The sequence below is a fragment of the Plutella xylostella genome, chromosome 17 (assembly GCF_932276165.1).
Source record: "Plutella xylostella chromosome 17, ilPluXylo3.1, whole genome shotgun sequence".
NCBI classification, from domain to species: domain Eukaryota; kingdom Metazoa; phylum Arthropoda; class Insecta; order Lepidoptera; family Plutellidae; genus Plutella; species Plutella xylostella.
Window position 1 is genome coordinate 8,210,658 of NC_063997.1, and position 23,534 is coordinate 8,234,191.

The 23,534-nt window shown below is 37.8% G+C and overlaps 3 protein-coding genes across 3 annotated transcripts; 2 read left to right on the forward strand and 1 right to left on the reverse strand.

Moving 5' to 3' along the window:
- Window positions 1–637: 637 nt before the first annotated feature.
- On the forward strand, window positions 638–2,379 carry LOC105385537 (polyglutamylase complex subunit TTLL1). Its single transcript, XM_011555933.3, has one exon. The coding sequence runs from the start codon at window positions 1,083–1,085 to the stop codon at window positions 2,376–2,378; it is 1,296 nt and encodes a 431-aa protein (XP_011554235.3). The 5' UTR covers window positions 638–1,082; the 3' UTR covers window position 2,379.
- A 5,307-nt stretch (window positions 2,380–7,686) lies between these two features.
- On the forward strand, window positions 7,687–9,191 carry LOC105385032 (polyglutamylase complex subunit TTLL1). Its single transcript, XM_038109215.2, has one exon. The coding sequence runs from the start codon at window positions 7,787–7,789 to the stop codon at window positions 9,086–9,088; it is 1,302 nt and encodes a 433-aa protein (XP_037965143.2). The 5' UTR covers window positions 7,687–7,786; the 3' UTR covers window positions 9,089–9,191.
- LOC105385043 (polyglutamylase complex subunit TTLL1) lies at window positions 9,120–10,491 on the reverse strand. The gene has a single exon (XM_038109216.2). The coding sequence runs from the start codon at window positions 10,460–10,462 to the stop codon at window positions 9,203–9,205; it is 1,260 nt and encodes a 419-aa protein (XP_037965144.2). The 5' UTR covers window positions 10,463–10,491; the 3' UTR covers window positions 9,120–9,202.
- Window positions 10,492–23,534: the final 13,043 nt, after the last annotated feature.

Consider the following 23,534-nt stretch of genomic DNA (forward strand, 5'->3'; position numbering starts at 1 on the left):
AAGTCATGCAAAAAGTACTTAGCTTTTTTAAAAAAATATTTCTGATATTTCATTTATTTACAAATGTATAAACAACGAACTCAATAATATGCTTCATAGTGTATCTCCACTGTTAGTATAGAAACGGTAACCTGCTTGTGTTTTTAAACTAAAAATATTACATAGGACTTACGAAAATCACTTCAGCAGGGTAGTCAGTTTCAGTCGGGGTTCGCTCGTCGATTTGGTCTAAAACGCTAATGGACTAACTTTAAATTAATTAACAACATCGCTTGAACTACAACTTTCGCTCCACTGACTATAAATTTGTTTTTTATTTTTATTAATGTAGTAAATTTTGTTTTGGAATGCAGTTTCAAATAACATTGTATGGTGGGTATTCCCACCGTAATACTTTCTTTATATCTATTTTTAATTCATCTCTAAGAATGTATGCCACGGATGGCATTCAATATGGATTTGTAAATTCATTCATCTTTTAACTGCTCTCTACTATTAAATCATAAAATACAACATAAATTAAATATTAATCGAGTATTCAGACTTCACAAAATAAAAGGAATAATGATGTAGGTAGACAAAAAACTGTCACCACATTATAAATACAATAGGTATATTATATTGAATATTAAATACGCTAATAATAGATACGACAAGAATTATTAAGATTATTGTTTTAATTGCTTGTTGTGTCCGAAAATACCTCTCCTGACATAGGTGCCGGTCCACTCCCAAAGAGCCCTGTTATTTCACGTTGTTCAAACTTTTAATAATGCCAGTTCGAGTGTTGTTCACAGCGTGAAAATATTACGTTCATTATTTTCTACTCAAGGGTTTTATTTGTTTGGATTTTAATTAAGCCCTATACAACGGATGTAGGTACTAGTAAAAAGGATTTAAGTTAATTACAGTACTAACGTAGAAAAAACATTATAATATTACTGGTTTTATCAGAAATACAAATCAATACTCGTTTCGTTTGCACGTTGTCATAGTGAAGCGCTTCTAAACCGCCACATTGTTTGCTGTAACCATAGAGACAATGAGCGCGCGAGGTTGGCTCGTTAGAAACTCTAACAACGATGAATCAAGACGCAAAAAAGTTAGCCACAAATCTATATGGACGAGTCAATGTACCAGCCGTCGAAAGATGTAGAGTGAGCTTCTGCACGGACCTTGAGAAGTCGGTCCTACTGAGCAACTTCGAGCGTCGAGGCTGGAGCCAGGTGGGGCCCGACGAGGAGTGGAACTTCTACTGGGCGTCCACGCAGACCTGCCGCAACCTCTTCAGCGTCGAGAGCGGGTACCGGATGAACGACAACCAGCTCATCAACCACTTCCCCAACCACTACGAGCTGTCGAGGAAAGACTTGCTAGTGAAGAATATAAAGAGGTACCGGAAAGAGTTGGAGAGAGAAGGCAGCCCGCTCGCGGAGAAGGCCGAAGTGGTGTTGCCAGGCGGGCTGGTGGTCACTCGCTACGTGCACTTGGACTTCGTGCCGATCACCTTCGTGCTGCCGGCCGACTACAACATGTTCGTGGAGGAGTACCGCAAGGCGCCGCAGAGCACCTGGATCATGAAGCCGTGCGGCAAGTCCCAGGGCACCGGCATCTTCCTCATCAACAAACTCTCCAAACTGAAGAAATGGTCCCGCGAAGCCAAAACTCCGTTTCACCCGCAATTGAGCAAGGAAAGTTACGTAATTTCCCGGTATATCGACAATCCCCTTTTGATCGGAGGCAAAAAGTTTGATCTCCGTTTGTACGTGCTGGTAACTTCTTTCCGACCGTTGAAAGCTTATTTGTTCCAGTTGGGATTCTGCCGGTTTTGTACCGTGAAGTACGATACTAGCATGACTGAGCTCGATAATATGTATGTGCATTTAACGAATGTTAGTGTCCAAAAGCACGGGGGAGATTATAACAGTATACACGGAGGGAAGATGAGTGTGCAAAATTTGAGGTTATTTTTGGAGGGAACGCGCGGCCGGGCGGTGACGGAACGGCTGTTCGCGGCGATGCAGTGGCTGATAGTGCACTCTCTGAAGGCAGTTGCATCAGTGATGGCCAATGACAGACATTGTTTCGAGTGCTACGGCTACGACATCATAATCGACAATCAGTTGAAGCCGTGGCTAGTGGAGGTGAACGCTTCGCCGTCGCTGACGTCCACGACGGTGAACGACAGGATACTGAAGTACAAGTTGATAGACGACATCCTGTCGGTGGTGCTGCCCCCGGACGGCGTCCCGGACGTGCGCTGGGGCAAGGCGCCCGCGGCCGACGCGCTCGGGAATTTCGAGCTGCTCATCGACGAGGACTTACTGGACAAAGAAGACTCTAGCACCGGCCGAGGAGCTAAAAATAAGACCAAATAGACCAAAGACCGCCATTTTTACATATGTGTTAAATTAAGTTATTTGTAATTTTGACCATGTTTTTTGTGTACAAATAAATAATATCTGTCTAATCAAATAAAATAAAACTATTTGGAATGCAAGGTGTAGATGCATTAAACAGTGTTTCAAAATTGCGTCATTCATTATTCTATCAAGCCCGATACTGATAAAGTTCAGTGGAAGTGACCTATAAAAGCTCACCTTCTGATTGCATGCGGCGCCGCGGGCCCTGAATGTACAAGTACAGTCGACTCCACAACTTAATAGGTGTTGCCCTCATTAGGCAGCTGGTAGAAAGCGCAAAATAACGAAGAAGAGGCCGCCGGCCGCATACGACTCCCATTTGCATTTTAATGTTTTACTGTGGGGAAAAATAACACCACCGCCTCAGCCGCTCTATATGCTAAACAGCAAAGGACTTCCGACTAGTTTAATGTTGTACAAGTTTTATCTTTGCTCCCTCATGCATTATGCCGGTGTCGTTATCAACAGCAAGGAAACTCTTTAAATTTTTATGATTGTTTTCGTGTTTTCTTGCTTTTTTATTACTTTACCTCGTCGGCTCTCTTGTCCGAGTTCTTGAATATTTCAGCGGGTAAATTTGACACAATTTGGGCAAAGCCAAGTTTAAATGCTTGGTCACGTCGGTGGTTATATTTACCAAGACTCGTGCTCTGAAAGAATTGTCATCGTTTTAGTAGGATCCTAATAGCCCTTGTGTATTGTAAAGGAAAATACTTGAAGTGGAGCGCCGTCCGGAACAGAAATAGAGATACCCTCTTGTGTCGCGACGTCGCTCCGATACAAGGGGTTGTTAAAATAATATCAAACCAATAAGTAGCGAGGTGCTTGACACTCAGTGAAAATAATATCAAAATAGATGGGTATAGTAATATTGTAAATAAGATTGTGTATTTACCTTTATAACTTTCAATTACAAGACACAATAGAGTTTTATAGTAACCGATTTTACGGGATTCAACCTTTTAATTAATAAAAGATAGTTCTGTGTGACGGGAGCAAATAAAAAGTAAGGATATTTTTATGCATCACATACCTACGTACTAATATTAATTATACCGACCTAGGTACATGTTAAAACAAGAACACCCTTATTATGCGCTTAGATTTTTTTAGGTATGATTATATACCTTCCTATATGGTCCCACAACTGACCACAGGGCGGGCTAGTTTACATAACCACTTAACATGAGGGTCTGAGCAGACTTATCGCGGATTTTCGACCTTTAGGATTAGGGGCTTGTACCGAAATGCTAATGAGTTTGACCAACACTTTGACCCACCGCCGAAACATGTTGATTTGTTTTACATCGCTGAATACATTACGCTAAGCGTTTAAACCCACACTATGTTATTCTAATTTAGCAGTCAATGTTTTCTCAGGCGAAGGGCAGGTTTACCTTTATTTCAAATTTATGTCGTGTAGTGTTTTTGTTATCTTTATATTCATCGGAGTACGGTTGTTGAATGTTTAACGTACATTTGAAATTATAAGACAGTACGTTTAATTTGACGAAGCTGATAATGATGATTTTTGTTGTGGCGGTAAAGCTTACGGCGTTTTGTAAAGTGAATTCACTTATTAAATTAAATTAATTAATGAGTTTACTAAAAATATCAGTAGGTAGGTACATATCTTTATAAAAATATCTAGATTGAAATGAAATATTCTCTGGCTCATCTAGCTTTCTCTTGTGACCACAAAAATATGTTTAGTCTATTTTGTGTGAAAACCCTATGGCGGTTAACAGAAAAACATCTACCTACCATATTTCCAGCAGAGATCTTAAAGTTTTTAAAAAGTGTATTATGTATCTATGGACGAACAGACAGGCAGACTTGATGAATCTATAAGGCTTCCATTTTTTCCACCTGGGAACGGAACCCTAAATTTGGTGGCTCCCGAGATTACAAGGGTTGATTGGAACATTACATACTTACAGGAAAATATATTATCCTTTCGCATATTTTTAAGGATTCAAGATCTATAAAATACGTATATTAAAAGGAATGTGATGTTATTATTAATTTCATACACATTTATAAACGCTTCTACTGTACGCTATCTATACTTATACTCGTATTAGCATAATCTCGGCAAAGCATCAAAAAGGTTATCCTCTTTTTACTGTAAAGCTAAAATGTTAACACCTGTTAAATAAACAATAATTTAATTAAATTTGAACCTGACTAACCGCACCTCTCCTACACTAGCTATTGTGAACATTTGCTCATAAACTCATAATAGAGCAAAGGTGGTTTTTAACCAACAGAGCTGAATTTGGGAATTTATTTTATTGAATATTTTGTTCATTAACTTTATTGTTATTTATATATTAACAAATGAATACATACAAGAATGTTAAGACTCTTCAGTAACCGTTACCGATGTCACTAAAATGTATAATAAAATATTAATGTATAATAAAGAAGTGAAATGAAATTTATAGCTTACGATTAATTTAACAACTACGGTACGGTCAGGTGCAGAGAAACCTGACCCCCCTCTTATAGTAACAATGCTTCTGAGGGGGGTCAGGTTTATCTGCACCTGACCGTACCTATGTCTAAACAATAGAGATAAATCTGTACGACTCTTACAAAAGAAAATGCTTTCGCATTTATTCAATTGTTATAACTTGGTATAATGAAGACAAAGCTATTTCATTACGTATTTTATTTGTTTAAGAAGTAGAAAGTACTTATGTAGCCAAATGATGGTAATTTGGACTAGACAGAGAATTGGAATTGCTATTAGTCTGGTGAGTAAACAAAAAACATTTCTTTTGTTGAGATCACTAGTCAGTGTAGTCGAGTTTCAGAACTTCATAGACCTAACAGAGAGCTTGAACCAAAGTAGGTACTCAGACAAGTAATTATCTAGATTATTTTAATTTCCATACAAAATACAGGTTAATATAGTGTTCATATCTGTGATGTGTGACCGATATTGTTTGGCAAACATGCGTAAGTACCTACCTGTAGACGTAACCGTGGAAGTTTTGTAATTTTCAGTACTGTTTCTCTACACGCCTACTTCAAGAAGAGTCATCGCCTTTCTTGGTGTGTGACCAAGAGTTGGTGTGTGTGAGCATGAGAAGAAAATATGTAACATATTTTTAAGAGAGTGTTGACAATGAGACCTAAAAGACATGGCTAGATTGCCTGAAAGAAAATATGATTGAGGGTGAGGCGAATGAACGTATGACCGAAGCAGGTGGCAGCTTGACAAGACGCAAAAAGCCGAACGTAAATAAGAAAAAAAAAGTATGAAAAGGCTACACAGCCACCAAAATAAATATAAGATAAATACGTAGACTACCATAGACAGCGATTAATCGTAAGTAATAGACGTAGAGGCCACTGACGATGATGATGGAGATTTTTCTCTTTTTTTCAAGAGCAGCCCGCGACCACCGCCTCAGTCCGCCCCTGCGCTCGCAGTCAACTTGCCCAGACCACACGTTGCGCCGAATGCAATTTCAGCGCCAGATGGCGCTACTCGCCGTCCGGTAATAACTCCACAAACTGAGAGTTATGCGCTTTTGGTCTCACGACTTATTTACCCCGTTTATGGAACAACTGGCCCGCCTTCTTATTCCGGAGACAAATACGGTTCAGCGGTGAAACGGGAGAAAGGATGAAAGAAGGCGCTAAACTAAGTTACGCTAAGATCCTGCTCTGTAGAAAGCAAAAAAATATATATTGAGTAACCTACATACAATTTTTATTCAAAGTAATTGCTGCAATGTTCATCTTATCTAAAGTATATAGTTAGGTAATTTCCTTTATATTATGTTATTATAAATTTCCTTAGTAAAAATAGTTTACATTCGAAAGGTCACATTTACAGGTTTACATTATGGAATCAAGATCGTTACTTTCTCTAAAATACATCTCCTATTCTGACCTGCGAATCAAAGTACAAACATTTTGAGCGTAATGTGAATGTTTAATTTCTGTTTACGGAAATGTGGATTTCCGAGCTTCCAGTGGCGAGGCCACGGCGTGGTTGGAACAAGCTCATTACACATGACTTGCACTGTGAATTATAAACGGCATAGCTAATTTAAATCGTCAAATTTTACAAATACAAATAGTTTTCCCATAATTATCTCTCTTTGGAGATTGGGGTTCAAAGACGCTGTAGTTAGAAACTCAACCAAGCTTTACATATGTTATACCTACATTGAACGTTGTACGTGGTAGCATACTTTAAAGTCGACAGTTTGAATTTGCAGGAATCAATCAACGGTTCGAATATCTTTACCCCAGTTACTTTAAAAGTACATAGTCTTACAGTTTTATAATTATATTATTAAATATAATTAAAACACGACGATGACGATATTGATAAAAACATAACTATATAAGTACATAAGTAGAAGCAAGTATTATTACGTGGTCTTCTTATAAACTACAATACAATAGGGAAAAACGCAACAAACAGGATACAAACACACAAAAGGCAGGAAAATATTGAAGAAGGTTTTCTCAGGGGATTTTAGTAGCTTCGTCCAAATTGGATGGTCAACTAAGGATACAATGGCCAGCATTTTGCTATTCTCTGCGTTAACAGACAAACGGTACAATTGTACTTATATTGTGATCGATATTACAAGGTAGGTAGGTATACTAGAAAATCTATTTCTGTGAAAAGTCGGTTGAAAGGTGGTATTTAAAAATACATTTGTGATTTCAATCGGTACGATTGTTTTTTTTATGTTCTACTGTTTTTTTGTATCGTAGTTTTAGGAATAACCATTTATTGAATATTTTAAATCTCAGTCTAAATATACAGGATAAAATGTACAGCGTATTTATATCAGACTGCTTTTAGCTTTCATAAGTCCCTCTTGATCGGGTTTTGAACTTAACGCGGATCTAAAGCTCTCAGAAAAAAATCTTTACATCGCTTCCCCCATCAATCAGGGCTTATACTTGCGTAATGTTCTTTTTCTAACAGCATATTCAACTGTTTTTATACTTTGAAAATGGCTCCAATGCGAAAATAATTTCCTCCGTAGAAAAAGAGGGAGGAACGTATTGTATGTTAACATGAAACGAATGGAGCTGTTTTTGCTGGTGCGAGGGCGGGGCTGTTGAATTTCATATTAATTGCGGACTTCCTAATGTATGTTATTTATTATTATTATTGTTGCCGAAGCGTAAGCAAAATATCTCAAGATGAGACTCAAAATAATACTTTCGTTGACTTGAGTTGTTATTCTGAAACACAATGAATGCATAGACTAATATTGTTGAATGAATGTCAAAACTTAATATTATGGAAACATTTTTGTTTACATAATCAAATCAAAAATTTAATCTATTGTGTAGCAAACCAACGATCAAGATCTTAAAACATGGCACTGGAAAGTAAAAAGATTCCATCCACATTAAAAAAGTGCTCTCCAGCCGTCCCGGACAAGAGCCGCGTGACGTACTGCACGGACCTGGACAAGTCCGTGATCACCACGACGCTGGACCGCCGCGGCTGGCAGCAGGTGGCCCCGGACGAGGACTGGAACATCTACTGGTCCTTCACCGCCAACTGCCGGACCCTCTTCAGCATCGAGGCCGGCTACCGGATGCACGACAACCAGATGATCAACCACTTCCCCAACCACTACGAGCTGACGCGAAAGGACCTCTTAGTGAAAAATATCAAAAGGTACAGAAAGGAACTCGAAAAGGACGGCAACCCGTTAGCGGAGAAAAGTGAGGTGACTCTACCTAACGGGCAGGTGACTACTCGATATGTGCACCTCGATATCATTCCTGTAACGTTCGTGTTGCCGGCCGACTACAACATGTTTGTAGAGGAGTACAGGAAGTCGCCTCAGAGCACGTGGATAATGAAACCCTGCGGAAAATCACAAGGCGCCGGAATATTTTTAATTAACAAGCTATCCAAATTGAAAAAGTGGTCCCGTGAAGCGAAATCCCTCCTTCAACCGCAACTGGGCTCAAAGGAAACTTATGTGATATCGCGGTACATCGATAATCCCCTGTTGATTGGCGGGAAAAAGTTCGACTTACGCTTATACGTGCTGGTCACTTCCTTTCGTCCGCTGAAAGCTTATCTTTTTCAACACGGATTCTGTAGATTTTGTACCGTGAAATACGATACGAGTGTTACGGAGCTAGATAATATGTACGTTCACTTGACTAACGTCAGTGTTCAGAAGCACGGGGGTGATTACAATAGTCTCCACGGCGGGAAGATGAGTATACAAAACTTACGCCTGTACCTGGAGGGAACGCGAGGGAGAGCTGTCACCGACAAGCTGTTCTCAGAAGTGAACTGGCTCATCGTCCATTCCCTGAAAGCTGTAGCGCCTGTTATGGCGAATGACCGCCATTGTTTCGAGTGTTATGGCTACGACATTATCATAGACAACAATCTAAAGCCGTGGCTGGTGGAAGTAAACGCGTCTCCTTCGCTCCAGTCGACTACCCACAGTGACAGGATATTGAAGTACAAGTTGATTGATAACATAATTTCTGTGGTAGTGCCGAAAGACGGGATGCCGGATGCGAGGTGGAATAAAATACCCGAAGAAGATGCGTTAGGAGATTTTGATTTATTGATTGATGAGGAATTAATTGAAAGAGAAGACTCCAACCCTCGAAACAGCAAGTATCACCGTTTCAAACCACTGTGAATGTTTAATACTACACAAAATATAGTTTTTTGATTACAAATTGTTTATTAACTTATAATTTATATATTTTTTTACTAATAAATCTGCAAGTGCGTTTAGTGTACAAACTTCATTTTATTTAACAAAGTTTAGGCTTGAGTTCTTAAACCTTGTTCGGAAGTCTAAGCTGCTTTTGTGCATTAAATCCTCGTCGATGAGAACTTCAAAATCCCTCAAAGCTTTAGAAGAGGGCGTTTTGTTCCAACGCGCGTCGGGAATCCCATTGGGCGGCAAAACTACGGACAGCAAATTGTCTATGAGCTGGCATTTTAATATTCTGTCGTTCGCCGTGGTCGCGGTCATGGACGGGGAGGCGTTGACCTCTATGAGCCACGGCTTCAGGTTGTCGTCTATAATTATATCGTACCCGTAGCATTCGAAACAGTGTCGGTCGTTGTTCATTACTGACGACACCGCCTTGAGCGAGTGGACTATTAGCCACTGCATTTCTTGGAACAGTCGGTCGGTGACTTCCTTCCCGCGCGTCCCTTCAAGATAAAGCTTCAACTGGTTGACCCCCATCTTGCCCCCGTGCTGGCTGTTGTAGTCCTCCCCCTTCTTCTGCACACTCACATTCGTCAAATGAACGTAGACGTTATCCAGCCCCGCCACGCTCTTGTCGTACTTCACAGTACAAAACCTACAAAATCCATTTCTAAACATGTAGGCCTTTAAAGGGCGAAAAGACGTAACGAGAACGTAAAGCCTTAAATCGAATTTCTTTCCTCCGATCAGAAGCGGATTATCTATATACCGGGATATAACGTATGTGTTTTTGCTGGTTAGTTGGTGTTCTATGTCGTTTTTTGATTCGCGGGACCATTTCTTCAGTTTGGATAGTTTGTTAACTAGTAGTATGCCGGCGCCGCGCGACTTGCCACAAGGTTTGAGAATCCACGTAGATTCTGGATTTTTCCGATATTCTTCTACAAATGATTTGTAGTCTGCAGGTAATGTGAATGTTAGTGGGATGAAGTCTAGGTACACGTATCGGATGTCGAAGCCGCCTCCGTGTGTGGCAATCTTGTCTCTGAGGGCCACAGGGTCGCCTTTCTTCTCCAGTTCTTTTCTATAACGCTTCACGTTCTTCACTAGCAAGTCTTTTCGGACTAATTCGTGGTGGTTCGGGAAGTGGTTGACGAGCTGGCGGTCGTTGAACTTGAAGACCGCTGGTGTGCGGAACAGCATTCGGCAGCTCATTGAGTTGGACCAGTAGATGTTCCACTCGTCTAAAGGGCTCACTTGTTTCCATCCACGTGACTTGAATTGGTTTATTACCAGAGAGTTTTCAAAGTCGGTGCAAAATGATACTTTTCTATGAGAGGAATAAGTCATTGTTACGGTTTTTTTAGATTTTGGAAAATGCTGTTTTATGGTTTTATAAAATAGCGCAAGTAAGCGCAAGTAAGTTTTTTTAATATTACCTTTTCACAGACTACTTAGAAAATATTATTTTGACACCTATCGAGCGATCACAGATGATATAACTTATGATTTATGGGGAATGTATCGTGATTCCTAAGTATAATTATGATTAAGATAATAAAAGACTCGAATAATAATTCATGAAAGTACAACTATTCAACGCACTACACTGCTTCAGAAATTTACATACAGAATGTAAATGTTTGTCTATCTTAGGACGTACACTTCGCGTCAGCCGCACACAACACACGCTGTGGTTTGATGTAAATAATTACATTCTAAATGGAGGAACAACAGAGAGACCGTCTCAGTGAGCGGGACACACCGCAAGAAACAGCACGAATGATTCGTGTACAGCTTACATGGCCACGAAACCACGGCATTTTGAGTTAAAACGAAATTTTAAGCAAAACCAAAATTTACCTTTATTAAATAATAACAAACGTTCGATAAGTGCAGTGACTGAATTTTTTTGGTATTTTTACGATAGACAATATTTTTTTACTTATTACGTTTTTTTTATAAAAACGTAAAGTGAAGCCGAGAAAACACTACTTTTTCCCATAATTTGCCAGCGGTACATCTTTTCATCATTTACATCTACCATGTGAATTTTAACTATCCAGTTTTGTAAAAAAATATCATCAAAGATTAGAAGGCCTCGAAAGAGCTTTACAGCTGCATTCAGTTTCCAGGTGTGCTGCATGGTACAGCGTAGACGTTTGAGCGGTCCTTCTAGGAAATTCTCTCTGAACCTCTTGCAGGAAATTGGTTGTGTGTTGCGGAGGTTCAAGAAGTTATTTTTTATATTTATATACTTATGGCTTTTCTAGTATGTTGGTCTAGTAAATAAGTACTTTTGATTTATAAATAATCAAGGTCATCGATTGCAACAAAAAAAGATTTTGTAAGAAATGGCTCATTTTCTGTTTTGGATGATACGATAACATATTGATAGTTTCTTAAAACCGCTCTCTTGTAGCTGCAACGGTACCTTTGCCCCATCTATCTTCCCGACCCTATAATTCCATCGATGAAAATATAATAATACATCCGAAATAAGCTCGCATCGATCTTGTGACGATCGCGAAACCAAATCAACTAGAAAAAAATAGCCATCAGATAATATCGCAGCATTCTCGCTGACACGGAACTTCAAAGACTTCCCCCAACTAAATCGACGTCAATTCTGAAATGCTGATAAATCGTGGGGCGTGATCGAACAAGCTTGCGCGACTTCGCTAAATTATGTATGTAACACGGAAAACATTTTTCCGTTCCATTTTTTTCTCCTCTACTTGTTGGCTTATAGATGCAGCGTTGTACTGTTGTTTGAGATTTAAAAGATTTAGTGGGATAGTGGGTTTTGTATTTGAAAGTTATGTTGTTGTGATTGTCCTTTGAAGCGTTCTTGAAATAAACGAAACATAGAAACAAATGTAAGTTTCACTATATCAGACTTAACGAAAGATAAACTAACGGTGCAACCGGCATCAATGTACAACAAGTTATCAACACTTGTTTCGTTGACAGTTTCGCTGTTGAAACTTGAAACTGAACTTAGTTATGAAATATCAACACGAGAGAAACTTTTAGCTTAGTAATTAATCTTGAATCTTGATCTAGTTGGACTGTCATTTCGAGAGAACTAACCTCAAAACATAATTATTGTACCTACTTGTAAGTCATTTTTATTTTATTAATCCAGGGTAGATTCATTCCCTACCTTCAAGTTTTGCAAGTCTTTTAACGAAAGTAAAGTAGATAGAGGAAATTTCTCCACAGCTTATGAAAGGCATCGCCAACGAGGTATATTTGAAAGGATCCGTTCCACATACACACACAGTTGAATAGAATTTCAGGGGCTTGCATTTCAAAGATAAAGTTTGTAAGTGAAGAAGTACAAAATATAGTAGGTAAGTATTAAAATAGTAAAGTATACACAGTACTACACATGAGCAATGAAAAAGTTCCAGTGAAATAACTTAAAAGTACCAACTCGTAAACGGGAAAGACTTAACTTAATGACCCCGTTGGTAATATTAAAATACATTTATCAGCGCAGCGATTCATAGTATAGGATGTTACAATAAAAGCAAGGGCACAGCAAATTAAATTGAACTAAATACCTAAGTATATGTAGACGAACATCACATTATACAATTTTTTACATTTTCTATAGGTTATGACTTTATGAGGTAACTACCTAATCTTTTCTAATCAAATCCTAAAAACTCTTGTAACGTATAAAATCATTTTTTTAACATAAAGTAAGCAGGAAAATTACAAAAATGCTCGTGAGGAATAAGTCACATTACGCGAGTGCACGCACCGCTGCCTTCGATAAAATAAAAATTGCAGCCGCGATTGCACCTGAATTATGCATCCCCACTTTTTATTTCTTCATACAAATTCCGGGGGAACGTTAAATTTTCCTATTCACCGCCACATAACTCATGGCACAGAACGTAATAACGTTTTTTTGAGGATCATTCGGCTTACCTATTATTCGTTCTCGATTACTGTAATAAATAAAACGCGTCGAGATCGGAAAACGTTCGCTCGCTAGACTTAATCCTCGCAGGGGGCCGCTAAGCTTTAATGAATTTCGAGAACCATTATTAAATAATACTTAACGACTTAAAAATTGGGCTAAGTCCGTATCAAAGTGATGTACGATGTACGTGTAGATAGTACTTTGTGTGTATTACGCGTTGCAACAGGACTGCTCTAATAAGTGAAATGGTAACTTGATGTCTGTTTTTCTTGTGGTGTTCTACTGTGTTACATAACGGGAATACCTTAACGAAGTGAAACCAAGACATGATATTATGTAAAAACAGAACAATAACATCTCAAACGACCAACACAAACACAACAACATACGCTGTCTGAATTTCCGCGTCGGAAACCCATTGATCTTACCTAGCGCCTGTACCAATCAGAAAAAAATTTTCTTTCTTCTCCCACCCGGCTGAGTGGGAAGCTCTGTAAGATTTAGGGGCCAACTCGGTCGTACCGACTGGTTTCTAGCTGACCCGATTGGTACATACGGATGTTGGTGACCAGAGGCTTATTTATTTGTTGTCTTGTTTGTGTTATGTTGTTTAGACATTTCCTTTGCGGGAAAAATAGTAATAACGTTTGTCAATCACGCCTGACAATCGGTTTGGGGCGATTGGTTCTGATTATGTTCACGTGAGTAAGCAGTAAGCACCTTTATTTGATGGAACACCAGAACACTGTGTCCTCAGCTTTCCTTATCTATCCGGATACTTGTCAGTCCAGCAGATAATGATTATGACAGAAATACATCGAAGTACTTACCTACATTTCATGAAAACTGAAACTGCGGTAATGAAAGCCTTCAGAGGAAGCTCAAGCTCACGTTGTGTAAGGCGTTGGGCGTAAACATTATAAAACCCATTGTCCTTTTGTTCATTTTTCCACCCTTATTTTAAACATTCCTTTTTATTTAGCAGTACCTTAGCGATATAATAATACGTAAATAATGGTGGGGGAGAATAAATAAGTTCAGTATTTTCTTGATATTTTATGCGAAGTGGATTGTCACGTACTTAGGCAGTTTTAGAACGTGCCTGTTAAGTTTTTCTTTTTATCTGAAATGAGCATCTTATACTCTATCGATCTTTTTACTCTACTGGGATATATTTTGTGTAACTTAATAGGCACAATAAGCGTATTTTATGCTTTGCTGTGGTCAAGTAATCTAACATTTAGAAATATTAGGCTACTTGAGATAGAGGTAAGAGCATAAATTCGGTACGAACATTTATAGATAGTATAAGAACAATAGTGTTTTTTCTGCTTCAGACTTCAGAGATATATTTTTCGGAACGTGTAGATTTTTTTCCCTGGAGCCGGTATTTTATCCGAACGTTTCGTATATTTTTTATTAACACAACCTCTACATCATTTGGGAATATTGAAAAGAAAAACACTGTGTCGACTGACAATTTTACATTGACTTTGATTGGAGGTGTGAAAGAGTATGTCATGTTGTATAACATATTTATTACACGCACGTTGTGTCAGGTGCATGTCATTTAACCTAACAAACGCAAAATCCTCACCGATATCAAACAAGCGCATAATAATATTTTATATTAATAAATCAATTTTAATGGAACAACTCAGAATATATCTTTATCATTTGTTCCCACAAACCTGGGCTCATTTTGTCCTTATTCTAAGTGTTTGGAAAGGCGGTCATTCTGAACTACGTTAGAAAACTGAATTTAAGTTATTTTCTAAAGTCATAGAACAAAAGTCGTTTGAAATAACGAGCTGAGTAAGTTCGACTAGAAGTACCACTTTTGCTACATCTTGTGGTACATATGTACGTACACCGTAAAGGCTCACCCTAGTATTGATTTAACTAAAAAAAAATACGACGAGAGCTTAGCTGCAAACCATTTTATTCCAGAGTTCATCAACATTTTTCACACGTACTCTTATGATGTTCATTTCTTCGGCAGTAATTTACGTACGCACTTACACTGATGTGGTGTTTGATATATTTTTGTGTTAAATAGAACTGAGGGAGTCACGTACTCAAGTAATATTATTTTTATGTGATGTAGTACACTCATGAGCAATGAAAAAGTTCCAGTGACTAATGGAATGTCAATGGCAGGTGGATCTTTTACATTGCCCATGAGTGTATTTCTTTAATACTGATAAGACGCCCGAATGGCGTAGTGGTTAGTGACCCTGACTACTGAGCCGGTGGTCCCGGGTTCGATTCCCGGCTGGGGCAGATATTTGTTTAAACACAGATATTTGTTCTCGGGTCTTGGATGTGCCCGTAAAATGGCAATAGGCCCGCCCCCTATTACATTGGGACTAACATAACACTCTGGCGAAAAGTGGGTGCAGCAATGCACCTCTGCCTACCCCGCAAGGGAGTACATTAGTACAAGGCGGGAGTGCGTGTTTTTTTTTGATAAGATGCACTAAGTATTTGATAATTCCACACTGTTTAAATTCATAATATTATCGAATAGATACCAATAAATTTAACAATAAAACTACTTATATAAACTTGTGAGTTTCTAGCCGTGCATTTTAATAAAAAATATATTACAAGAGTGTATGGTGGTAACTAAATTTTGTACAATTTATTTTTCATCTTAAAGCTAAAGTAGAAATTTACACGACAAATTGCACGGTTAGCCGACGGAGATTGGTGATGAATTTAGATGCAGTACCGTGTATGTACTACGCCTAGGTCTGCCAGTGTGTAGTCTAGATTATGTAAGTACACTTACGAGCAATGAAAAAGATCCACTCACAATATCGACACCAAATTGACCCTAATTTCCAACACATTTAATTTAGAATTTGATAAAAAAAATACGTTAATATTTTGTTAATCGATGTAAGTACTTCAATATGCAGACGATGCCGATGTCACTAAGCTAGTTTTTTTCATTGCACGTGGGTGTATCCATACAGTATACTGAATATGGCCGTATGTATTTTTTGCAGTGAGTAGGTGTTTGACTACTTGTAGGTTTTTCAAAAATGCTATTGTCTAAAGGGGGTGAAAGAACTCGTTATTCTTAAGCACTTTTTTTCTCGACGAGTTCTACGACATTTGAATTGAACTAAGGGGAAAAAACAACACTCGTATTCTACGGTCTCTTACTCGTACATGCATTGTAACAATAACATGTACCAGTCCATCTACAAATTCATGAAAATAAAGAGTGTGGCAATTTTTATAATTTTCAATCATTTACTTACTTAAAGTTAAATACACGTTATAAATATAAATGATCTAGTCATTGATAATCTCTTGTGGTAGATTTGTCCTTATATAAAGGTAGTTAATCGATTAAAAACCAGTTTAAACAATTAATGATCATCTATTTCCGTTTCCATTCCATAACTTGACAGATGAACTTAAAGTTGCATTTGTTTTTTTTTATTACTAGCCAAAAGTAAAACACAGTGCATACGGCACTCGGGAGGGCCCGTTTCGCATACGAAAGTGTATAGGCACGGTGATAGATATTTTAATTAGACAATAAGGATGCTAGTCCAGTGTAGCGCGAATGGCGTGTGAGGATGAAATAGACCAATGAAATTGCCTAAAAACTCCTTCTTCTCTTAGAGCTTATCTTTAGAGGACAGTGATATAACTTAATTATTAAAATAAAATGCATCATCAGCATGCGGAGAAATAAAATGACCCTGCAAGCCAGCTTAGTGATGTACCACAAATCGCAAATTGATAAAGTTCGCAACGCCAGACTTCTACTCTCCGCAACCTATCTACGGGTAGGCTATGGAAACACATATATTTAACGCTCTTCAAAAGGTACGGATATAACATATTCTGTAGAGTCAGAAATTTAACATAGATATGTATAAAAAAAGGCTATGGAAATCACCTTTCGCTTCTCCGCACCGTATTCCTCGTTAGCCTCGCTCCTCATTGGTGGACAGGCAGCCGAGTAGGCCGCGAGGCAGCACTAATGTGATTGGCCGTGCAATCTGCATGTCGGTGGTGACGTCACGGCCCCACATCCGTGCCGGGAGCACCCTGTGGTTTGTGCGGCGCTGTGTGCAGAGAACTGCCTCCCGCGATGGAATAACCAAAACACAGAAACCTACATACTACAGCAACTACAGACAAAATTCATTCTTAGTAAGAGCTAGTAATACTTTTAACCAGATGTGTAATAGTAATAGTGTGGACCTCTTTAGCGGCAGCTTATGTTCTATTAGAAAAGATATTATAACTAACTTTAGTACGTAATATATACCAAATAAATAAGTAGCATAAGTATAATCTAAGTAGAATTTATTATTAGGTGAGTATGTGTTGTTATTGTTATATCGTCTCCATATGCGAAAACCTATAATTAGCTTTTCGTCTATTTATGTTTAAATAAGGTTAACTTGTTATTAGTATAAAGCTGTTGGTTTTCCATGCAATAAATTAAAATAAAATAAAATAAAAATAAATTAAAATAATACTTTAAAATGTTACGTTCCGAAGTCGCGATATCGCGCCTGACGATAGTAGATTTCTATGTCTGATTTGAAGGGATTGAAGCGTATGCTTTCTTGTTCGATTTTACATAATGTTTAAGATATTCATTAAGTATGATTGTATTGTTAATTCATCAAACGAATTTTGAATTAAGTATCGTATTAAAACTTCTCTAGAATTCGAAAGTACCTTTTACCATGCGCAGCATTATCTAAAACTGTGAATTCACTAGACGTTGGACTATTTAATTTTATTAGTAAGCACTCATGTAGGTATATTTAGGTACTTATTATAATAATCTTCAGCGTTGTAAGAGATGTTACTTCCTCATACAAAACGCTGAAGGGGATGCGGGCTGCTGTAATCGTTGTTATCCGAAGTTGTACGTGAACTGTAGAACACTCGTGTCTCGACACTGTTCTACACTGTCTCTGGTGTATCTATGTATAATGTCTAATGGATTATAAATGATGTAGAATGGTTTTCCAACAAGATATTGTTGGAGTTCATAATTAAAATTACTTATATCTGTGTAGGTTTTCAAAATTGCGTAGCCAAAATAATTTTATAAATGTGAACATAATTTATAAGTCTGATAATGCATAAACTTAGAAAATGCTCTAAGGAAAAACACAATAAACCAATTTTATCGATCACTCGATCGCTGTCGAAAATAAGTTTCGGTCAGTTGTATAGACACCATAGGCGTTTATTTTAACAGCGTATGCAGTAGCACTTACACGTTTACTATATGGCCTGTTGGCACCCCAAACTACATTGTTAGGTATAATGTTCCGTGTCTGCCAAAAGATTAAGAGCTTCTGGAAACTGTCCACTCAGGTAACGACTTTTCTACCCGATATTCCCCACCGCGTCCAGAGCGCGAGTGTAACTGTTGCTCTCTACACAATAAAATACTATATAATATAAGTATATTTATTGAGGGAACACACATCACATGTGTTACAATTTTAACAATGTTTCTACTATTGAACATAATTGTTCTTTATGCAGCACGAGATGGTCGTCAAATTAAAATTTCAACTCGATACCTCCTCGTGTTACCGAGATAAAGGCTGGCTTAACATACTTAGTTACTTACCCGTGTATTATACCTACTATACTATACCGCAGCAGGTTTCAAATCCTAATAAATTATAGTTTTCAGCAGAAACATTCAAAGAACCTTTGTAGCCGTGCAAACAATGGTGGCAGCCACTCCATTTAACTAGATCTATTGCAACATCGCGCCGCTGTATGCACTGCACTCGCCGGCCTGAATCAAGTGAGAGGTGGAAATCAATAGAGTCAGATTACAGGTACCAAGGTACGTACCAGGGGGATTTCTCTATGTGACGAAAAACTAAGTTTTGGTGCGCTGCTGAGCGAGCCACGACCAGAGATAATTATGTGAACCACGACTCTACATTGTATTAAACGTGCCGATTGCACGACAGCTCCCGTTCGTTCGTGTTTCGTCAGTATAGAGTAACCCTCCAGGGTGTCTCTGCACCAAATAATAATGTAGATAATAATATGTTTCAAAACAATATTAGGTATTTCATTGATAAAAAAAAACACAAATAACGAAAAACATTACCTTCCTGACAAGCTGAGTTCTCATAATGAAAGTGTTCCAATGTGACGACACGGTGCGGCTTCAAAAAGTTCAATAATAGAATTTCTACTTTGTACATAATAATGCAATATGAAGAAAAATATTTATACTGAAGTAAGTATACATAGAGAGTTGAGAGAGATATGCAGATAGCATCAATAGTAAGTAGAACCTACTTCTATACAAAACAAAATTATAACTTTAAAAAATATATTGTTAAACATAAATTGATTTCTGTTTATTTATTCCAAACAATACACCCAGCTTACTGATTCCTGTTATAGGTAAAGTAATATTGACAGTATCAATGTCCGGGCCGGCTGGTTCATTTGCCGAGTCAACATAGATTGCTGATAGCTCCACTACGGCTGTGATTCACAAACTCTCTACTAATATTTTTTGCACATTTTCCTGTTTTTTTGCAACACTGGTTTCCGTGACAATATCGCTCTTCCGGCGTTAATAAAGAAATATTTTCCTGCTGGACTCCTTTGCAGCTTTTGTTCATTTACCTTCAAACTCATATCATGCGAAAATAGCCTTTACCGTTACTATTTTATTTATAGGTACCTTACGGCTATTTTGGTCCAGATGTGCAATTTAATTTAGCACCGTTTAGTTAAAGCAGGCAGGAGGACTCCAGTGGGATCCCGGTCTAATTCGACGGATTAACTGTAAGTCATATTGATTCGCTTTCGAATTTGAGGCGTATTGTTTGGACTACAGAGTTCTCTTTCCTGTATCCACGTGTGTACTTTGTCAAGGGCCTCGCCACACGGTAGAATGCGTCTAGGTGTCCGTAGGCCTTATTAATGGTCGTACCTGCCAACTGACTAAGACGAATGGGGGCGGGCTGACCTTGTGTTGACCTGACACCTTTCCTTCTATCCTATTTGTTTTGGTTGAGTGCGTATCGCGCTTGTGCCGATAAGGTAAACAGGTAAGTAATTACTTAGGAAAGCGCAGGTTGCTCACTCGAGTCTCACTGGGATCGATGTGTATTGTCTCCCAAACGGATTGCTTGTCTGAAACAGAAGGCCGCGGCCTCTTTTTTCGTCTGTCGCTTTGCTGCTAGTTTATGTTGTATTGTTTTTGTACTGGGATAGTTTGTCCGGTGATTTGTAATTCACCTTATTTTTGTAATGATCAGTAGATTTCTACTTTTACTTACTTTAGGAGTACTTTCGGTCTATTTATTGGGTAGAATTTTATAACTGGTGTAAGTAAATCCACAATTTGAAATTTATTAGACTGGTAGTAATATAAGTTCTGACTTGACTTGTTAAAACGTGGTTATATCCGCTCCAAAAACTTTTAGCATTGAATTAAATAAACCGTCGGATTGCTTGCTCACGAGTACATACTTTTACCAACCATTTGTTTGCCAAAATTGTAAATAGAAGTTCGATGCAAACTGCACGGTTCCGTATTGCATTGAATCGAATAAATAACGAAGTTCCGAATTTCATTTGTTTTGCGCATTTCTTTGTTCTCCGCACCGATAGTCGAGGGAATGGTCTCGTGTACTGTACGTGTATAATGATGTGATGCTACGCGTCACTACGACACAGGGGTCGGGAGAAATTAATGGTTTCTCATTAGGGAAGAAATAATAGGATATTGATTTTATTTTTATGAAAGCATTATTTTCCCGCGGGTATAATTTCCTCCAGCTGGAGATCCAATACAATAATATCACTGCGAATTAAAAAAAAAAACAAACTGAATTTCTAACATCAAAAACCGTATACACAAGTATAATCATGAATAAATTTATGAGCACCGAAATAAATTAATCGGAATCTCTAGCGTGTTTGCAAAACAAAACCACGTAATCTAACTTCAACCCTTCCTTTGTGTGATTTTCCAGTGAATTTAGTTGACATGACTGCAAAAATAACTCTTTTGTCTTTGAAGCTACGGACAGTGACAGTAGCACACTCGTTATCACGAGACTTGAGGGAAAAGGTTGCTTTTATCTAATGGAAGCATCATAATATAATTTCACTGGTATTTTCCATGCGTTAGTACGAATATAAAGACTTTTTGTACCTGACAATATTCTAATACAAAAACATACGGCATAGCATATCCCTCCCCAGGTTCAAGCGTGCAAAGAGGTCTGTTTACTACTAAGAACAATGTCATGTCTAGCTAGCTATTTTCTTTCAGTCCTTACAAAACTACTTATAAATACCGACATAGTTTTTTTTTTGCTTAATTAATATTCGTAATATTTTTTGGCGATTACCTTAAATGATATCATATCATAATATGTATATAATACGTACTTATGTATACATTAAACCAGTTTAGTTTACTCTACGGTCCTTATCAGTACGACAGTTCTTACTTTTAGGCCCTCAAGGGTTGCTTTTATCTCTAATGGAAACACGCTTGTCACCGAGTACTTTTAACTTGGTTCATTATGAAAGTTTGAAAGTTACTTTGATCCTAACTGCTCTACTCTCGCAAACGTATGATTTTTTAAATGCATTATCGGTTATAATTAAAACATAAAACGGTTATAATTTAACATAATCATATTATATTTTACACACAACTAAATAGCGAATAAACTTAATCGACCACTCTAGGGTTTTTTTTTAAATTCTCACATTCTTGACAGAGGCCGGGCCAAATCGGTGTGATGGTAAAAAATGCTCATTTTTTTCCTGTGGAAAATATCTGAAACATTGGGAGCTGTAATTAATGAGGGGTTTCCGATTATCTCATTAAAGCTGTGCGGACGGCCGGGGCAATGCACTGCGTATTTACTTTGCTGCGGCATTTTGCGTCCTGTCACTCGAAATCAAATTATTATAATTTGGTTTTGCGGTCAAAGTACATAGATATTGATAGATTTTATTTATTGTCATTCTCATAATTTTAATTCAAATTAGACATAATATGATTAATTTGGCCTAGACTGTTTACAGGATTTTTTCCATCAAAGATGTTGGTAATTTGTCTTGGTAATTTGTCATAGTATCTCTACAATGCTGTCCAAAATCCATTTCCCGATAGCTAACGCATAATGTAACACTATGGACACACGCTAATGGACAGGCAGTGGACAGGGCACTGGAGGGTTACTCTATACTGACGAAAAACGAACGAACGAGAGCGGTCGTGTAGTTGGCACGTTTAATGGCGGCTGAATGGCGTAGTGGTTAGTGACCCTGACTACTGAGCCAAAGGTCCCGGGTTCGATTCCCGGCTGGGGAGAATATTTGTTTAAACACAGATATTTGTTCTCGGGTCTTGGGTGTTGATATTTATATTTAGTATCTATCTATCTATGTATTTGTGTAGATATATCAGCTGTCCGACACCCATAACACAGGTTCTGCCTAGCTTGTGGTCGGATGGCCGTGTGTGAGATGTCCCCACATATTTATTTATTTATTTTAATACTCACGAAATAAAGTTGTGGCTTTCACAGCAGCGCTCCGAAACTTAGTTTTTCGTCATATACAGGGTGTTGCAAAAGGGTTTATTAAGCCGTTATATATCTAAGCCCGAAAATAAAATCAGAATTTCAAAATTCGTGAAATAAAATATTCATTTTCCATAGAAACATTGTCGGTCACGTGATTTTTTACTATGGAGAATGAGTTTTTTTTCGTAGGTTTCGTCTTAGTATACTCTTTTTGCAACACACTGAAGAGTGACCCCCTCAGACGTGGCGTGTCCTACGACATATCATATCACAAAGACTGACTAAACAGCACGTATCAATTCCTAATGGCACAGTACATAAAGGTGTTTCATAATGGTGACAAGTTCGTCCACACTGAGAATGCCTTGTACTCACTTACTTATAGTGATGTAGCATTGAAAAATCTGTTTGTAGGTATACAAACTTTTAATATGAAGAGTAATTTCAAAAATATTTCGTTGCATGTATTTTGTAAATATAATATACCTTCGTCTGACATAGTTCATTACTTTAATGTTTCTGCTATGAAAGCGCGTAAACTATCTTATGAAAGAACTCAATCTCTGCTTTAAAATTTTGGCTTCAAGTTGGTTAAGAACATATATAATACTTGTCAAAAAAACCAAGTCTCGTAACTCAGTTGTTCTACGGTAAAAAATTGTGAGATCCATGTAATACCAAGTCTTATCCACGCACGCATCTCAATCTTAAAAATCTTTAATGTTTTATATAAATATATTGACTCGGCCATCGCATGGAAACACGTGTTAATTAAATTATTTAGTGCGATGACCAAGTCAATATATTTATATAAAACATTAATACACAAAGTTTATTGAACATTAAGAAAATTTGACTATAAGTGGTAGCACTGGTAGCCTGATGTGCTTTGTCCGTA